Here is an 18,731-nt window from a genome sequence, read left to right as displayed (position 1 = left end):
AGCCCGGATGGGGGCACTCCTTTTTATTTTTTCACATTTCCTTGCCAGCTGGGGAAAACTTATGCAAAGCAATACCCTGATTTGAAAATCTGCAGATGCACATGCTGATGCTGTTCAAAGGTGTGTGGGCTTTGCTATGAGCTGTAACATCAGGAAATGTGGAAATCTAGTATTAAGAGATCACAGTGTGGACAGAAATAATTTAACATTAATTGAGGTTTTGAAGGAATGATGTGTGTGGCAAGTGGATTTCAAGTATGTGCTACAGAATATTAATTTAAAATCAGTCTTAAACTAATTGCTATGTATTAACCCATTCTGGCAAAAGTAATGTCATGTGACAATTCTAATTAATCAGCTGAGTTCAGTGCAGGAAGCTGTCAGATATGATCAACAAAGTGCTTCTGAAATATTTGTGGGTCAAGAATTTTTGGTAACTACACTTGGAAAAAAGTCACCTCTCAATAATTCACACTTGGGGAGCGGGGAGGGCATGGGTGTGGGGGGGAATCACTGCATATTTTTCCCAGTTTGTAATTACTAAACCAAACCTATTTTGTTACCATTCTCAAATCTCTCTTTCCTTACACCTCTGCACTTTTCCACTCAGTCCCCTGGCTTCAGCTGCTACTTAATGTGAGTGATGCCTACATGTATCTCATTTTTTCCCACTTTTTCTGTCTAATATCTGAATTCTATCTATCTCATTTGTCTTAGCTTTTGGATTTGTTCATCACCAATCCATCGCTTGCCCTCTAAAATTGAACTCCTGATCCTCTTTACACCACTTTTTTTTTTTTTATAGCTGGAATTACTCAACAAAATATATTGTCTTGCATTTTCATATGACCAATGATGTTTGACTTTGCAGACTTTGATCTGCTTCCATAGGATATTAATGTATTTATTCCTGTGACCTGAGAAGTGGAATTCCTGGGATCCATTATCTACTTAACTGAATCTGTTGCACAATTTGCAACAATATCAATAGAAAATATTTCCTTGCACAGTTAGAGCCATGGTGGTTGTTACTTGTAGGGGAGAAAGGAATATGGATTTGAGCTCCACAAGGAAGGGAAGGAACTGAATGTTTATCTCCAACATTCAGTCTGTTCAGTCTGATCCCCCAGATACCAGCTGAAAGACCTCAAACTTCCAATGTTCTGTAAATGTAGTGCCAAGCCACATGCTATGTTTAGTCCACTTTCTTCATTGCATCATATTGCCTCTCATATATTCAGTTTGATCTCCAATTTAACCTGCTTCAGTTTCCTCTCTTCTCAGTATTCTTTATCTTCTATTTTCATATTCATCACCTTTTACTCTCTTTCATATCATTCTGCAAACTGCAGTCTTTCCTTTCTTTCCCCCTCTCTATTCCAGTTTAATTTCATCAGTGAATTGTGTTGCATTGATCCAGTCAGGGGTTTCTTACCTAAATATTTTCTTGAGACTGCCTCACCCAGTTTTCCATGACTCTCCAAAGTCAGACAAATTCCAGCCTTCTAGAAGGTGCTTGTCTTTCTGGTCTCCTTTGTGGAGCTTCTGCGGGAACAACAAAGAGCTGATGTTCTCAGCTTCCTATCCTACTTCTGGCTAGCAGAGGAGCCCAGTAACTCAGGAAAAATTAAATAAGGGTCCCTCATAGAGACCCATGTCAGTCCACATCTTTTTAATCTATATTTTAGTTGACATATTTGTAAATATTTTTACTAGTTGTCTGGTTTGTACCAGGTTGTATCTTCTTCCGATTCTCCTCCCCATCCCACCCAGGAGAGTGGGGTGCAGGGAGTGAGCAAGCAGCTCTATGGTACTTGCCAGCTGGGGTGAAACCATGACACTAGTCCAATAAGTACTAAGGGGTTTATACTTTAAGTTGCCTAATTACATTACAGTACTAATTCTAAGTTTTTTTGTGTGTGTATAATTCGTATAAATAAAGTGCTTAGTCTACATTATGGACTAATAGCCTCTACAATCTAATTTTGAAACACACAGATGGTTATTTGATTTATAAAAGCAGTAAAAACAATCTGACACCAGAAAGTAGATTTTCTTTCATTTGAGACCATTACATGCGGTTAAAAGAAACAAGTGATTGAATTACCTTTCAAAGATTAGAAATTTTGGCTGTACATCTACTATTAAGCTTTTGTCTGAAGTTCCCTGCAAGGCTACTACTGAGCAGATGCCTTCAGGTGTGAGGAAAAGAAAAAGGAAAATAAAACTGTGCCCAAAATGTAAAAGCAAAAGCAAAATAGCACAAGGCATATGGCAGGGAAGGTTGGAATACGGATCTTTTAAGGTCCCTTCCAACTCAAACTGTTCTACAATTCTAGGGTATTAAAGCATATTGCAAATTTAATATGGTAAAGAATCACTGTGTTCACAAAGAGCATTTTGCAAGTTTTGTGCATCCAGGTGCATATCTATTTTGCTTAGTATCTGAATCTCAATGTAATTATGCATTCTTAACTATGCATTCCATAGTTAAACCTGTTTTATTCCTTTGTCAGCCCAATTATTTCATTTATATTACCCTTGATTTGCAACATCAAGTGATTGAATTTCCACTGGTTGAAAACCAAGTAGGTGCCATTCTAAGACTCAGGAAAAAACATCCTCATCTGGAAAATAGGGAACAGGGAATAAATGATTACAGTTATATAATCTCCATATCTGTGTCATACTATAATTTATAATCACTTATAAAAATACTTTCTAAAGGCCGTGACAAGTCTTTGTGAGCAGATTGTGCAAAAGAACTTCATGATATGGTTGAAATACCATAAGTAGAGCTGTGAATTTTTTCCACTTAGAATTTTATTCCATGAAAAGTATAGCTTTGGGTTGACTGAGACAGTTCACGAATTGAGGGGAAGGTTCACAAGACTAAAAAAAAAATCATAATGTTTTGTCTATCTTGTTCATATGCTTTCAGCTGTCTTAGCCCTGGTGATTCGGGGTAAATAATATTTTTTAGGTCTTTTTTTTCCCCAAAAAATAAGCGTTGAAATGTATGGTTCTATGGTGAATCCAACAACTACTTATCTACCTGTATTTCTGAGGTCCTTATTACAGTAGCATATAAACTGCTGACATGCTTTGCTCAATAGCTACTTTCTAGCAGCAGTAGATGGCTGGTGTTATCTGTGTAATTTTATGAGCCTCATTGTCATACTATTTGATGTTCTCATGACTATTAATGGCTTTTGCCTCTTAACACTACAGCGAAATCAGCAAGTATCATTCTCCCTCTTTAAGAGCAGGCAACTGATGAGAAGCATAGATTAAGTGCCTTATGTGAAAACCACAGGAAGTCTGTGCTGCTGCCAGGAATGAAATCAGGTGCCATGAATACCAGTTTAGTCATGTTCCCCCTATATTAAACTTTCGAAGAAGCTTTTCCTAAAAATAATTGGGGATATTTTAGCTTCTTGTAGAATGCAGAACCATTTTACACTGTGATGATGATGATGAGCGTATCTCTAAATAGGAGGCACGTTGATATTAATTGACTAATAAATACTGTGAAATATTTTGAACATACAGAAGTCTTCATAGAATCCTCTTTAATGACAGCTCTTTATGTGTCAGATATCTAGCATAAGTTAGTTTTCTTAGCTTCAACTATAGCACTTCTACAAGGAGATTCATCCTACCTATCTTAGACATTACATGTAAGCAAGGATAAATTCCCTATTCCATTCTTGGGATCTTGTTTCTTCTCATTTAATGTCTTTGGAACCTATATGACTTATTTAGGTTAGATGTTTAAGTTTTCAAGAGCTATAATAGTGTAAAGTGTTTCAGTCCAAGCTACTTAGGTACTTAAACCTTGTTTTCAAAATAGTTTAGGCTAAGTGATTTAGGATGGGGATTACTGGAAGTGAAACAACTGTTGTGGGAGTCACTTAATTTCAGGTGTCAGTATCTAAAAATTGTCTGATCTCTCTTTATTGTTAGTAGAACAGGGCATTCCCGTGCTCAGTTCTCACGTACAAATCTAAAAGAAAAAGATTAATTGAATCCTATCTCTCCTGTTAATTATAAAAGAGGTCCAGGCAACCAGCACAACTATAGGCATTGTCACCGCAGAAATCCAAACTAAATGGATTGGTGGTGGCTGTCTGCTGAGTATCTTTAAATATCACATCTAGGCATGTGATCAAAAATACATCATGGGCTCCAAAGACATTTAAGGGCTTTTGAAAACTGACTTGCTATAAGCCTGTTGATTGCATCCATCTTGTGATATGTATAGATGTGATATATAGGAAAAAAAAAATGCCTCTAATAGACATAATCTGTCACTATATGCAAATAGTTATTTAATAATTAATTAATAAGTGATCTGGTCCTTTACAAGCCTTTTAAAAATGCACTGTTAATGTAAAGTGAGTCATTTTGTTTCAGGACACTAAATAAAGAATATAAATCCATGTATGTTATGTATGACTGTGTTATGGCAACAAATGTATGTGTATTCTGATACTACATGGTGTAGTTGGTTGCTGGGCTTTAAGTGAGCTGGTGTACAGGCACAAGGAAAAAGAAATTGGAAAATGACACCTTATAAATGTATCTGTACTTTGAAGGTAGAAAACACGCTGGTAACTAGATGTCAAAATGTGCAAACACATTCAGTACGATTTTTCGTGTGTTGAAATTAGATCATCTTAGGGGGATTTTATAGTGTGAAAAACACTGATGACAATGCTCTACTGATTTGATATAAGTCCTGTCCTGAACCAGTATAAAATGGCAAATTTTTGGACAGAATATAATGGCTTTGTCCAGTTTGCCATTAGATAGACTGGATATTTCCTTTCTGTAACTTTCTTTAACAAGACAGATTGATTCCCAGATTATCTATCTTACATTTTTGTGTATTAAAACCATGAAAAGGAGACCAAATGGGAGGAAGCTCTACATGTCCTTTTTTGATGTGTTAATGACTGGAAAGCATATCCTTTTTTTCTACTGAGAGTTTATAATGGAAATGCTGACAATCTCAGCTACAGTGTCACTGGTGTTTGCTGCTGTAATGAGAAGCTGCTAACAATCCCACATCCAGCACAGTGTTCCCTCTTAACAGAGTAAGACAGTCACCATCCTCACCTTCAGGTCCAGTGTCTGCCCTGAAGAAAAATTAGGTCAGCGGGGAATTTTGCAGCTGTGGTTACCCGTATTTCTGTTCAAGGTGAGCAGAACTACTCGGAGCACTCACATGTATATAGTGCAAGGATTACAAACTTTGCTGAATAGAGTCCAACATTAAATATTTATGCCATTACTCTATGTTCAAGCATAACAATAACATAGGAAGACACCAGTTGACTTGTTGAGCCCCCGGATTCTAGGAGATTCTGCATTTCTCCTACCTTTCTGAAAATACTGTTATTTTCCAGATCTGAGATCCTTAATTCAGGATTTCTGTTGTTCGCACACTGAGTGGTATATTGAAGGCTTTCTCTCCTTTTAGATTTTGTCCTCCTTTTATTTGGATTTTTTGTAAATTGACTAAGGCAGATACCTTCAGTTTGTTAATTATTTCTTCCTGTGATTGAACACTTTTGTGTCTCTATATTATAATGGTTTAAGATGTCATATACTGTTTTTAAAAAGACAGTGTAACAAGACACGTTATGGCACTATTTGCAGAAAAATTTCAAATGTACCCAGAAAACGTGCAGTGGAGCCCCTGTGTTGTCATTTAAAATGCTTCTTTGTATGCTTTGTGTATGAGGTTTTGGTCCTAATGTTTGGTCCTTGAGTTTTCCTTGTGGGATTTCTTTGGGGAGGGCTGCAGATTGAAGAAAGAATTTTTTATTTGTTATCGCCCCCAAAAAGGAACAAGATTTTCATGAGCAGTTATAGGATAAAAGTTTATGAAGCACTAAATACTGCTGTGAGTGCTGTAACATAAAGCCCCATTTTGTTCCTTCGGCTCACCATAAAGTCATTCCGCTTGCAGAGAAAATTCATGCTACTTCCTTCCTCTTTGGCCTTTGGATTTTCCTGTTTTCTTTGGAGCTGTTAGAACCAAATTCATTCATTTATTTCACTCTACAATAGGCCAGATTTATAGGCAAAGCTGGAGCCTGGTTTACAATGGTTATATAGCCACTAGTGTGGAACTGCACCAACACAGAACTTGAGAGTGGATGTGATTTACATGCACACAGCATGATTTGTACTTGCTCAGCTTATCTCCAGCTGAAAGCAGGGTAAGTTAGACCAGTGAAAATTATTGCAATGGCATCAGTCATTTCAGAGTGGGCATTTTTGTCAGTGAGGATACACCGAGCATGTTATTTAATATTGCTCTGTGTCAGTGTCTCCATCATTAAAATGGAGGCATTTCCATAGCCTTTTAGGCTATCAGGATGGAACTAGATGAAAACTGCAAAACCTACAAAAATTTCCTGGGAGACCCTGGAAAAAGCCTACACCTAACATTGAAATAAATGCATGTCAGAGAATTATTTTGCCAATCAGTTTCATGAAATCCGTTTTGAAAATAAAATTGGCTGCACAGTTGTTACTACACTTTAGCTCTAAATCATTATGTGATATTTCTAGCTATAGATCCTTGAGGGATTTTGTGAATTTCTTTTCAATCTGTATTCAGCATTTATCAGTATCTGCTGTTGGATTACATTTATGATGCCTACAGTATTTTTATTTTTATAACACTGTAAGAGTTCTTGAGGTTACTTACAGAAACAGTCTACTATTTTCTTGATTTTAATATCCCCCGCAATTTTCTGGTAGTGCAAATGATAGTTGTGAGTCACAAAAAGAATGTGTATGATGTGAGTTGGCTCAGAGTGACACCCCATTTAACAACACTGTGAAATATTACACTTTCTACAAATCACCTGACCTTAGCATGTAAGACATAGAGTCACAGAATGTACAGTTAACATTAGAATGGTTGACTTGGTTATATGGGATAGATTCAAGCTCAAAGGTTTGGGACTGGGGGATGTATTTGTGTGCTGTTGAAAGTTTAACACCAGTGTGTTGTATTGTAGTACAATCGCTACCAGCGCTATGGGGCTGAGGAATGCGTGCTGCAGATGGGAGGAGTGCTGTGTCCAACTCCCGGCTGTGGAGCGGGTTTGCTTCCTGAACCAGGAGTAAAGAAAATTGTATGTGAACCAGGCAATGGAATAGGCTGTGGGGTAAGAACATACATTTTTCTACTCATGTGGGAATCAATTGATATTGTACGATATTAGAATAAGTGGGGAAATGTTTTTCACTTTTCCATCAGTGACAGAATTGTCCTTCACACCAGAATGGGATACTGCAGCTCAGTAAACTATTTAAATATAGCACCATGGCTTAGGAACAATGACTTCATTGCATAGACTATGTCCATTCCAGAATTCTTTGCTTTATTTGGTTTAAGAAGTTGCTGAGTAGTTATAGTAAGAAATTGAACTGTGCAAAAGACAATCTAAATGTGCTTTGACCTTCTCCTTGCACTTAGCAAAAATGAATGGGATCTTGAGCAAATCATTATTCTATGAACACCAACTTTCTTTATAATTAAGACATTGCTTATATGTGTTAAGCTACACAATGAAAAGAAACATAGAAATATTTTTGTTTGCTCATGGGGAATGCACAAATAATGGTGGATTTCTGGAAAATGAAACCACATGACACATGAAAAAGTTTTTGCTAGGAGGTCAGATCATATTTTTTTGATAGTGATTTTTTTTGGCAGTATTAAAAACAGGTACTTTTAAATAATCAAGCTTTGAGGGGAAATAAAAATGTGTAGAGAGAAATCTCTAAATAAAAGATGTGACTGATGTTTGTACTAAGTGACTCCATGCAGGCTATGAGAAAATACCTATATTTATAAAATATTATGCTCTTGCTGTTGTTCTTCTTGTGGAAAATGCACTTTTTATTGCAGTTTTGGTGTTGCCCAAACTGACACCATGGAAAAATAATCGTTTGCTGAACTAATAAGTTGCAGTAGCTAGTCTTCTATGAGTAGGTTAGCATCTGTCGACCTTGGTCAAACTTCCTGTCTGTCCATGCAGTGGTGCATGTAAAACAGGGTACTCTCCGAACTCACTGAGCAGACATAGGTCTATAAAATAAAGTAGAAAGTGGGACAGTAATAAGAAGCAAAACTGAGTAAACAACAGGAAATTCTTCTGGATTAATTATTAGGGTTTGGTTAAAAAAGATAAAATCACAGATGATTCTTACTCTGCTCTCCGCTTTGAAGTGATGAAAATCAAACTGTTTTGCAGCTTCATTCATCATCATTCTGAATCTGCAAATGCCCCTTAAATAAAATGTACATAGCATAGAGGATTATGTATTGCCTGGTTTAGCAAACTGTTCTGTTTCCTTTTATGGACTCCATGCTGTGCTGGTTAATGACAAAATCTGCAGCCTTGAGTATAACCTCACCCTTTGTTTTGAATTACGTGACATCTTGAACATTAAGGGGTACAATTCACTAATACTAAAATTAGAAGCAAGAGGCCTGGTCTGCAAGCCAAATTTTGGTAACATTAAGGCCCTTCCTCAGAATCTGTAACGGAATAAAGTGAAAATACATGTCTTTAAATCTTTCTTTGCACCCTGACAAGTGATAACCTCAAGGAAGATTTGTCACAGATAATGGTGAGGGTCCAAACACTGAAGTCAGTTGCCAGAGACAAAGCTGGCTGCAGGTAAGGATCCCCCTGCAAGGACACCAAGACAGGCAAACTGCTTATTTCTACTTCATTTTCTGAAGTCATTTTGATTTTTTTTTGATTCAGAAAGTTAAACTACGATGAGTTTTCTCCCCAACCTGGCCTTTCCCAATGTGAACTCTTTATGGAATCCAAGAACATCCACTTCAGAGCTCTGGGCTTCCTCATGAGTGTACACAATGATTTATAAGCTCAAAGAAAGGCCAAGATGAAGAATGTCCCTTTTGTCCATCCCAGTTAAGGCTGCGAAAGATGCCTTGAAATGTTTACATGTAATGCTTAGGTTTCTTGTTGAAGCTGGTAAGCAAAAAAATAAGGATGGTAATGTGAACGAGGAGGTTCTCTATGAATATCCATGTCATTCTTTAAGCTATACTTAAGATATATGGAGTCTTTTGGGGGGTATTTGAACCTCTGTCTTTGGGTAAAGTTCAGAGTTGATAACATATTTCTGATGACAGAATTTACATCTAACATCAATGGTCTGTTATTCACCCAAAAACCCTTGTAGTGAAATAGTTGTCTACTGCACAAAACAGACCAATTGTTTGGGTCTGAATTGCAGTATAAGGGTAGCTAGCAATTGTTAAATAGATGGGGATTTTAATTAACTGATGAGAAGGATCAAGGGGGGTAGGAGGGATAGGTTTTCAAGAGAGAGTAGAGAAGTAAATTAAAAAGGATTTTCAGCAGCCATTTTCAAAAAGAAGAGTCAGAAAAAACAAAATAGAGAATAAGCTGGACACTAGGGTCTGAAGCAAAATAGATATTCCATTATTTAGAGAAAAATCTGCGAGGCAGTCCCAGACATGTAAGGACTCCGACATGAAGGAGCATTGAAATATGAACAGGTAACTGAGCCAGGCTAGTATACTGACATTTTGCCTTCCTTAGTTTCTTTCTCTGGTATTTGAAATGAGGAACTAGAATCTGTTTTTGCAAAGTCATGTCTATTGGTGCCAAAGCTAAATGTGAGTCTTCAAGAGAGGGCTTGTAATTTGCCACAGGGGCCTTTGGGAAAGCTAATGATAGTGGATTTTGCTTTGTCTCAGGAAATTTGGAAACAGAAATACATGGGGCCCAGAAACAGCCTGGTAAGACAACTGTACCAAAAAAGTGAGGAGAGAGGTTTAAATTTAAGCATCCCTATATTTACCCACTGCAGTCAGACTCTGCTATCTATTTAGGCTTTCAGGCAAAGAAATAGAACAACAGAGATCTATTTTGACTTGAGAAGTAGCATGCAAATATGTTTTTAATGATTATGAATAGTCCTCACCAAAGATATGCTGTACCACTGACTACCCTCACTCTTGCCTAATCTTTCATATTTTTTATCATTAGCCATAAACATGTGAATTGATTTACCAAGATACTACTATTATACACTGTTGTTCAACCTTAATTGCTGTGCATCAGACCTACATTACTAACTTCTGTTGCTGAGATATAAAATTTTGACATATTTAATATGAGAAAGCAGCAACAAAACCTAGAAGACAGTACATATTGTACCAGATGGCCTGTGTGCAGGAAGAGCTATGGTAATCGAGGCATACAAAAGCTCTATGAATAAAACATTTTTGTCTTGTTTTATATTATACTGGCATATTATTTCCTACATATTAAAGAAAATAATTTGGGGTTAAAAGTAGGTTAGAAAGGAGCTTGAAAACGGACTGTGCTACTTGTTTGTTTCTACACATGCAGCTCATCTGTCTTGCAAAACATCCCCTGTCAATATCTTTCAGTGAGATAACTGACTAATGAGGGACTTGCATCCCAGCTCTTGTTCCACAGTTTTGCAGCATGCCATATCAGTTGACATATCCTCTGGTATGGGGTGAGATGGGAGATTGGGGATAGTGAAAATAGAGCCTCTGACAGTCTTTTCCTCTCGAGTTTACTTATTCCTGTCAAGAAGAATATATTTGCAGTGATCCTCTGTTGCTTGAAAATCCCTTGCTAGGAGACTTGACTCTTGAAGGTTCATGGAAGCCCTGAGACCACTCTAAACTATCCCAAGGTCTGGGTGACAATTTAAACAGTCTTAGAAACAAGCTGTCACAAGTGATGTTTTTGTGGCACTTCATTCTATCTCCTAATGCAAAACTCCAGTCTGCAAGCATATACTGAACGTTAGTGTAATAAATGTGCAATGATAAAGGAAGTTTTATAAACTTGCAAAAGGAGCACAAAACTTGGGGTTATTTCACCTCTTTTACACTCTATTTACTGTTCTGTAAGCATAATACCATTGAAGAACAGCAAGATTTCACTAAGGATTTGTTCCTTTCTCAGACAAGTGAAATTTTAACGTTGCAGACTGCAAGAAGTCCCCAAAAATAGTGGATAGAAATACCTTGTGTTCCTTATAAATACGATTTCTAGATCATTGTATTACATAGAACAAAATCCCTAAGGAAATTTCACTCTTCTCAGCAATTTTTCCCCATTGATTTCTTCTTGCATTCTTCATATATGCAATACACATTCCTGCTGTTTGCAAAGCTATTTTTATGGTCCATTATCTCCTGTTCATGCATTTCCTAGCATGCATGTTTCATGATCAGTGATGTCTTTGTTAAGCACAGTAATATGCATATAGGCAAACTCTGACTAATTGGGAAAAAATGTTTGGAGAAAACAAATCTGAGTTATGAAAATTCCAAGCAACAAGTTCTATCCACTTTATTTTGATAGTGCAAATCATGATTTTATGAGTTGGTTGTGTCCTTCTAAATTTCTGGAGTTGGGTTGTTTATTTTAGGGTTTTGTATCTCAATGAGTGTGCTATATGAGTATAGCTATACCCCCCCTGGAATCTGAACTTACTTGCAATTACTTTTTCAGAACTATTTTGTATATATTAAAGTGCATGAGAGTTTGTAAGTGTACTACAGTCTAGAAGTGAAAAGGAGTTTTCACATCTGGCAGTTTTAAGTAAGTCTTTTGGTGTTAAAGTCCAGCTCTAATGTAATGTATTGTCATGGTCAGCATGTAGTTTCTTTGTGCGCTTTCTATCCATCTTGTGCCTAGCTTTGGCACATTATTCCTTATATGTTGCCTGATCAAAAATTTGAAAGTCTGACTAACCTAAAAGACTTTATTTTCAAACAGAGATGTAGGTATACATGTTTGATTCAAGACATGTGCTTTGCTTCTCCATTAGCAGTACCAGGAAAATCTTGAATGTATGTAAAGAAAAAGTAGACACCTTTGAAAATATTTCAACATATAAAAATAGTCAAGATGAGTAGTGGTAATTCAATACAATCTTTGAAGATGATTGCACTGAAAAAATCTTTTTAATTTTATAATGAGATGACTAAAAGGGCATGGGTGAAGAAGGGCTGTGTGCACAATTATTTGAATTTTTGTCTCAGTTTTAAGATTGGGATGAATGTTGAAGCACAAGCAGAAACAAGAGGCTGTCATGTTTTGAATAATGTGGAATAATTCAGAAAATAAAAGACCTTCAGAAATTACCTTTGTGCGATTTGCAAAACACTAAAATGGAAATAGGAGATTGCTGCTATCTAGTACGCATTGTAAAATTGAAGGGTTAGTCTTTGTTATTACATTTCAGGTATCTGTCCTTGTTCCATATGTCATCAAAGTTTTGCTTTTTAAGAAAATTCACTAGAAAGGTATTACCATGGATAAAGTAATAGCTGAAGATATTGCTGAGATTAAGAAACCAACTCACAGTGGGAGTGTCTCATAATATTGTGTAGGGAGTTTTTTCAAGGGGAATGAAAATGAGACAGACATTTTCTATTATTGCTAAATACTGAGTTGCTAGCATTGTTCCACAAGCTCTAAGCTGTAATCATGTATTGCTTTCTTCTGTTGAGTGGGCACTCTAGCATTTAGAAAGTGGAATTCCATCTTGTTGACAAGTTATGCTTCAGCAGCTAAGCAAGATGTTTCATTGCTAAAATATGACAAGCTTTCTCAGGCTGACCAAAATTCTTTTTGGATTTGCAGCTTTTTTCTTTTTTATGTGGTTTGAAATTGACTTTGAAACCATGGAGTTCTTTTTAAGATACAGTAGAATGTTGGTGTTTTAATAAAACATTTAACCTGTAATAGCACTGTATAATTAACAACCTCTGTATTATTGTCAAGGTGCATTATTTCCATTGCCCGTGTCTTGCCATGCTGCATTTCATTGATCTGGTGGTTGATATGAAACTCAACTGTCAGCAGTGAGTTGATAAAGCAATCTAGAGAATGTTTCCATTATTAATAACATGGATCACATTAGTTCATAAGACTTGCAAAAGCAAAACAAATACTTTTTATATGGAGACCAAATCAATTTACTGCCTGCCTTCAGTAAGTTATTACTGCCTTTTCCTTTACATCCCAAAGCACAGAGAACTAGCTACTAAAATAATGTTAGAAAACAACATGTGAGACTTTTCAGCTCTAAATGAGCTAGAATTGAAACTTTGTTAGTTTTGTCTGCTAGATGTTTGGAATATTATGGAATGTCTCATTATGTGAGCAAATTCTGTATCCCTTAGCTTACGTAGGGTTTAGCTTTTCCCTAACTTTTGCATCATGCAGACATCTGAACATGGCTGTTGTACATGCACATTGCAGATTTTATACTGAATGTGTGTCATCTTCATTTTTTTTGCTTGATTTATTATTCTGTGGCTTATGTAATAGTTCACCATTTAAAATCTGTCATATGTGTTCTGAGAAAAAAGGAGCAAGGAGATAGGTAAAAGACATAGTTAACCAATAAAAGGATGGAGGCTGCTGGTCTCTGTAAGATAGCATGAGAACACAGATAGTAGAATAACACTATATTTGAGCCAGGGAAGTTGTATTAGAGAAAACTAGGATAAAATCAAGTTCCTGCTTGTAAAGGTAGTCAAAGTTGGACATGTGGACCTAGGAACTAGTGAAGATAAAACTGGTTTCTATTAATGTAAATCAGATTAGACTGGGATTTGTAAACCAATGTTTTGCTGAAGATAAATGGTTCCAATTTTGCCAATTTGTCTGAAATAGAAATGAGCTAAAATTGCAAGCATGTGAGACCCATTTTAAATTGAAGGCTGAGATAAAATAGGAGTGAAGTTTAAAATTACTCTAGTAGTTGATTTTAGCATTTATCAACTAAATCTTATCCTTCTAAACTGCTGGATCAACCATTCCTCTGGAAGGGTGCTAGGGATTTTCATATTAGAGATAACAAACACTTGACTTTGCCACTCATTCAGTATTCAGATTCCAGAGCTGAAGGTACTTTGGCTTCCAATTTCTTCACCTGTGGAAAGAGAACAACATTTTACAGTAGATGAAATTCAAAAATATGCACATTTTAACATGTCCACAACTTACTGGAAATTAATTTTAGCACATAGACTGGGAAAAACAGCTTTTAAAAAAAACACCTTCTCTGGTTGACCTTTTCTTAGGTACTGATTGAGTATATTGTACTCTGATGCTCAGGTCAGGGTTAAATAGATCACCAAATTTGAAAGAGACCTCAAAATTTTCTCTCAGGTCTTACTGACATGGACTTGACATTCCATGCCAAACTTGATGGATGAGCGACACACCATCTCCAGGAATTCTGAGGCCTTTCCTCACCTAGAAGTTCCTTGTAATTGCAAGAGCCTCAGGCTTTGATGACATCTTTGACTATTTTGGTCTGTGCCAGTGGCACATTACAGTTTAGTCTCCTGATAACTGAAGTGTTCTTGTCTAATTAAAATAATTGGTCTCCATGTAGCAGTATCTGGGTGATATTTAATAGCTTATGATGCTCAGGAGATTATATTAGGTGAACTCATAATTCTGTCAAGCCTTAATAATGGAAGTTATGACTGGAGAGGATTTGGAACTACTTTTTCCTTACTATTTCTTTTCAACAAAGTGCCTAGAAATATTTCTGACAGCAGACAATATTTTATCATAAGGCCTATCGGGAAGTGCTTGGAGTACAACAGTGGGAGATAAGAAATAAACTGTTTATAAGAATCTCTAGTTAACTCTGCAGGTATGAGAAACTGAGCTCTGTCTTCTGACTTCATATTCCACTTACATGCAGGGTAAGTTTATTCTCCCGTTAGAGAGAGACACTTTGCACACAATGGCAAAGAGTAGCCATTTTAAACCAATGTGTAATTCCTTCTGTTAACAGATTAAACTATTCTGGTTGTAACAGTCTGTCCCAGACCACAAGAAAGAGGTGCTTGAGATTTCCTGCTTCCTACAGTTGACATACTGGCTGCAGTTTCTAATAATGAATACAAATAAATTTGTAAGTTAGCAGAACTGGGTCTAATGAAAGATTTGGTATGAATAAACAGATCTATCACTGAATCACTGGAAGGGGAATAATAATGCAGCCAGCAGAGGATGTGCTGCTTGAGAACGGCAACCACCAAGGGCAGGATTTTAACTGAACAAAAGACTTATTTGACCAGTCTTCTAAAAACTGTCTGTAATTGAACAGGAAAGAAAAACACAAGCTGAGTGCAGAAAAATCACTTATAAATTAAAAGAAAAATAAATATGAATTAAAGTAAGCTTATTTATTGCCTTTCATATGAAATCTCATATGGAGGTCTCCTCAGACACTATATCATTACATTATTGTAAAATGCAAGAGCTGCTTAATCAATGAGAAATGATGGAGTAAAAAGATAGGACCAGAACAATAAGATCGTAGAATAGAATGAATCTATTGACTGGTATTTGTAGCTTAGCCAGGGAAAAAACTCAAAAGTTCAAAATGCTAAAGAAAAAATGTCCTCATTATGTGTCTGGTTGTGGTGCAATTCCTGCCCATAGCCCAATTCAAAAGTAAATCCCAAGGCTCATAAAGTGAGAAGCTTACATAGATCAAAAAAAAAACCAGTGCTATCTACAGCTTTTGTGGCACTTCTAGTCTTCATGTCATTTGATGTAAGAGTGAAACAGTGCAATAGAGATTTGGGATTTAAGCCTCTTTTGTGTAAGCGCAAATATGGAAAGCATCAGTTTATGTCAATTTGGAACTTAGACATAGTGACACCTCTCTTTTTTTTTTTTCTACAAAAAGGAGCACCCCAATTAAAAATGTTTTCAAGGTTTTATATTTCTCCATTAGATGATCAAAGAAATTCCTGAAGAATTTCTCCTCAGTTTTACCTCAACTCTCTGAAATACATAGTCTCTGTTGGTCAGCCAGGCTCTTGATTCATTCTTTCAAGGCTGCAACAGCATTATCCATGTAGAGGGCATAAAATGATTACTTCCTGAGATTGTGCACCCTTAGTGACGAAAAAAGGAATGGCAACAAATGCAGAGTACAAGTATACCATAGGCAGGGGCCACAGAAAAGCTAGGGTTAGTCTGCATTAGTTCTTCACTGAAGAGCAACTTCGTGAAGACAGGCAAGAAGCTCTCTACAGCATACCAGTGCTCCTTTTCTGCTCACAGCTATATAGGATTTCTTACTGGACTTTTAAGCAAAAGCTCCTTCCAGCACCTTTTTGTAATTACAACAGTATGTCTGTACAATGAAGCAAAACAACTGCTTGTCTTTTCACCAGTACAAGAGAAATGTTTATTCTTCATTGCACATGTTGCATTATTTCCATATACTATATAGACCCCAGACTGACTGAGCACTCTGTAATGCATCTGATTTGGCTACATTCCTGGAAAAGTGGGAGGAAAAAAGCATTAAAAAGATTTAAAATATAACTAAATACCATTTTTTCACAGAAAATAAACAGCTCTTCAAAATAATATGAAGTAGAACAGGGTTATTCTGAGATCAACTTGTCACTACTACTTCAGTAAGTTATTTAATGATGATGTCACACACAGAACTTTATTATTTCAAAACCATTTCAAAGAGATAGCAAAGCCACCATTTCACAATCAAAGCTGATTTTGAAGTGCTGAAACAAGGCTGATGTTCAATTATCAGAGTCAAAAAGAAACATCTGAAAACTATCTTGATTGCTGAAAAACTGCTATGTTTTCATGTTGGACAATTCAAAACAAATAGATGAAGCTTCTGAAGCTTCAAATAAAATCTGCTTCTAACAAAGCATGAATATGTAAAAATCCTCAGCCTAAAAGAGAGTATCTGGGAAAAGTTATAAGCTTGTAAAATTAAGTTTAGAATAGAAGTTGCATCTTGGCCTTAACTGTGTTATTAAGGTCACTAAGCCATAATACAGGGAGTAAAGAAAATGTTGCAAAGTCAAGAGAGGGCTATGAAAATAAAATAAAATGAAAATATAATGAACAAATTAAATAAGACATCCCTTACACAATAATAATATTAATGAAAGGCAAAGACATAGATTTGGAGAACAATGACCAACTATAATTCAGAGGGAAATAATAGAAAACCAGAATGCAGTATGTGTTCATAAAACCATCCTGAGGGAAAAATACAGGGAAAATTGCGATAAGGATATCTGTAAATGGAGGCCTTGGCTAAGGGTGGAAGATCATGGGTGGATAACTAAGTCCTAGTTAACTCAATTTTATCCCTATATTTCTCAAAAAATTAAATCATTCATATCAGTCAATTATATTTTTTTTCCAAGAGCTCTCACATTAAATTGGGTGACAGTCACTACCACGATGGAAAATCTATTCCACTGACACTTGAAAGTGAAGAGATAAAGAGTAAGGTTTAAAGGTACTGGTGGCTCACTTGTTCAGAGTAAGTGAGCAGTAGAAGAGGCTGGTTTAAGCCGGTCGTACTTTCCATCAAGAAATATAAAATAGCAATGGTATGTTTTGTACTTATGTCTGTCATTTTCTCTTTTATGCCAATGAAAATGCTTACATATGTAATACCAAATAATGACAGTGATTAAGTGTTTTATGTACCTCTGAAATGGTTTATTAAAAAAGATGGACTTTTAGACCACCAAGATAAGGGCAATGCTTAATATTAAATATCATCTGCAAATAAAAAAATACGCATGTAGCATGTTCTACAACATTATTATATATAAAGAAAGCTTTACCACACTTTGCTACTTACTTTGCCCTTCAAAATAAAATGAATGTAAATTTTATTTCCTCATTTTTTTAGGGAACTACTTGTAGGTCTCCTAAATGTGCTTTTTGAAATTTCTTAATCTTTATGGTAAGGATGCTTTTGTCAAAATCTTATGGAGGAGAGTAGTTCTGAAAAAAAAAAAAAACAACAACAAAAAAAAAATCCATAAGATCCCCACTGGAGATGGAGAAGTAGTAAATAGTAAAATGAGGGCAACAAGGAACCAGATTCAAGGTTAGGTCTGAGAAGACCTAGTGGGATCTTACTGAATATTCAGAACTCTCAGAGGAGCACCAGTATCCTCACCCCCTGTCTTGACTTGAAGAGTGCTCCTGCATTTTGTAGGAACAGCCTGGAAGGAGTTAACTGGAACCTGTATTTTCAGGTATCTACAGTTATTGTATTTTAAAATCCTTTTCATCGACAGGAAGCTTTTTCTGGGCATTAAGTAATTACCTAAGGTTATTCAGGAAAGTGTTTCAGATTTGGAGATGGGCAAAAATGTGGCTGCCAAATAATGGCATTGTTCTGAGCTAGTAACTCACCATATCCTCCCATCAGAGGAGTGAAAACAACTGTTAAGTGGTGAGTTAAATAAATCAAAGAGGAAACAAACTTAGCAATAAATGTATAATACAATAATGGCTTTTATATGCTACTGTGGTTCTCAACAGTGGTGTTTTCATAATATGCATCACAAGCTTTCACGGAAACACATTAGTGTTTTTGAATTGTTCTTATTATAAACCATGCAAATAGTGTTTGTCCCAGTGGGATGTGACATTATTAGCAGAAGATCTCTTACATGATTTCAGTCAACAGAGAACTAGCAGCTCAGTCTTTATTTTCAGAGTGAGACACTTAACTGTTCAAAACTGCATTAGAAAACATTTAACCCATGCAGAGTATTCCTGCTGAAGAGATGACACATGACAGAAATAAATTGCCCTATAACA

The 18,731-nt window shown here is 36.1% G+C and overlaps 1 protein-coding gene across 1 annotated transcript in view; it reads left to right on the top strand.

Annotated features, from left to right (window-relative positions):
- Positions 1-18,731, top strand: part of PRKN (parkin RBR E3 ubiquitin protein ligase) — a 491,539-nt gene that overhangs the window by 363,540 nt on the left and 109,268 nt on the right. The window contains exon 8 of the mRNA XM_031049876.2: positions 7,041-7,190. Coding sequence (XP_030905736.2) covers positions 7,041-7,190 — 150 coding nt within the window. The remainder of the gene's footprint in view (positions 1-7,040; positions 7,191-18,731) is intronic.

The sequence above is a fragment of the Melopsittacus undulatus genome, chromosome 3 (genome assembly GCF_012275295.1).
Source record: "Melopsittacus undulatus isolate bMelUnd1 chromosome 3, bMelUnd1.mat.Z, whole genome shotgun sequence".
In the NCBI taxonomy this organism is placed as follows: Eukaryota; Metazoa; Chordata; class Aves; order Psittaciformes; family Psittaculidae; genus Melopsittacus; species Melopsittacus undulatus.
This window is presented reverse-complemented; position numbering and strand designations above follow the sequence as displayed.